General features: G+C 38.8%; 1 protein-coding gene across 1 annotated transcript; it reads right to left on the minus strand.

Moving 5' to 3' along the window:
* Positions 1-700: 700 nt before the first annotated feature.
* Positions 701-1,644, minus strand: LOC118061131 (uncharacterized). The gene has a single exon (XM_035074527.2). It carries the CDS (start codon positions 1,537-1,539, stop codon positions 910-912), a length of 630 nt encoding a protein of 209 aa, XP_034930418.1. The 5' UTR covers positions 1,540-1,644; the 3' UTR covers positions 701-909.
* Between the last annotated feature and the right edge of the window lie 222 nt (positions 1,645-1,866).

Below are 1,866 nucleotides of genomic sequence, written 5' to 3' on the forward strand. Positions count from 1 at the left end.
CCGGAACGTTTCGGCCGGAATTTGGCCGGAATTTCCGGAACGGGCCGAGATTTAAAATGAGATGGAATTTGTTCCGTTTTGTTTCGTTTTTTGAATTGGTATGGAATGTTTCGGCCATTTCGGGCGGAACGGAACGAAATTGACAACCTTGGTTAAAACTCCAAAGTTTCATTTGGCATTAATCTAAGCAATAAAAAAAAAAACAGGTGAACTGAAACGCATAAAGAAACCAGGAACGAAGGAATCACAATGAAAACAAATAAAGGAAGGCAAGGCAGGTGGAGAAGAAGACAGACAGTTGCATTTCCATTTTCAATCAAAACAAGATGGGAAGATGTAATAATTCACTCACTTATAGTCGCAATAAATTGCTATTTAGCTTCCTCTGCTTCAGAGTGCCCCTACCAAAACTCAATCAACTGTAAAAAAACTCAGCAGCTACGACTCCAACTCTCAATCAACTCCATAAAGACTCAGCAGCTCCAACTTACAATTTCATGACATACTTCACAATAAAGTCCCAATCCCAGAATTGTCTGTTCTAACTCCTTCTTTTAATAGTAGTTAGTAGCTTGGGAGATAAAAAAAAATCAATTAATACTTTTTCAAGATGCATAAGAAAGAAAGAAAGAAATTTAACTTGTAAAATGACTGATAAGATGAAAGGATATATGTAGTTAGTGAGTTAAACACCAAAATATACAAGTAAAAAGTTATTAAAGATGATGATTGAAACTCAGAGTGAAAAAGACAGAAATTTGTCCAAAAACTAAACAAAATGAAAATCGTCTCTAACAACAATAGCAACATCATCCATCATATCCAAGAATCCAAAACCAAAAGAGAGAAGACAAGGAAAGCAGTAGTAGCAGCAGCGCTAGTTTACCCTATTTAGGAGTAAAATCATCATCATTTCTCCACTTTCCCTGTAATCTGAGGAGGAGGAGGAGGAGGAGGAGGAGCCAGATAAAGCCCATTATAATTACTTCCTCCTCCTTTTCCCTCCATAATCTCTTTCTCTTTGGCAGCCAAATAAGCAAGCCTTTCAAGCGCTTCTCTAGCTCTCTTCTTTGCATAAGTAGCTTCCTTAACCCTTTTCTCAGCTTCAACCTTGGCCATCGCCGCCGCTTTCGTCATGGAAACGGCAGCAATCTTGGCGGCAGCAACAAGCGCTCTGGCGGAATCTCTATCGATGATCCTGCCGGGAGGAGAATCTCCGTTTGTAGTAGGATTAAAGAAGGAGAAATTGGGGGAGGAGCAAGAGGGGCAGATGAAGGGAGTATGGTGAGGGTAATTGGAAGGGATGCAAGGTTTGTGAGAGATGGAAGGGCATTTGTTACACATGGATCGATCAATTGGGAGTGGTTCTTCATACACACTAAAGCAGAAAGGGCAGAAGAGGCCACGGTGGTCTTTTAAGAGACAGTTCGTGCAAAGGCGGCGGTAGGATGGGGTACGGTGGCGGACGTTGTGGAGGAGATACCGGTCTTCTGCTCCGCATATTCCGCATTCGAACTGGTGATCTCGCTCTCGCTTCATTACATCGATTGATTGAGCCAAGCGAAAGTGATGATGATATCTCAACGGTAACCCTAAACGAGAGATAGAAAGAGCAAAGTGATCGATTATTATTATTTATGAATATTAGGGTTTTTAACCCTTTTTACTTCCTTATTTGGAAATTGGAATTTCTTTGTTGATAATTTCAAATTGGGACATTTTCAGAAATTTACAATTAAGTTTTTACTGTGCAAAAGACTTTATTCTTCATCCTCTCTAATTTATTATTGTGAATGAGTTGTATAAATTTTTTTTTCAATTTAATTTTCAAATATTTTTTTAATAATTTATTCATAATTGAAAACC

The sequence above is a fragment of the Populus alba genome, chromosome 8 (genome assembly GCF_005239225.2).
Source record: "Populus alba chromosome 8, ASM523922v2, whole genome shotgun sequence".
Taxonomy (NCBI): Eukaryota; Viridiplantae; Streptophyta; class Magnoliopsida; order Malpighiales; family Salicaceae; genus Populus; species Populus alba.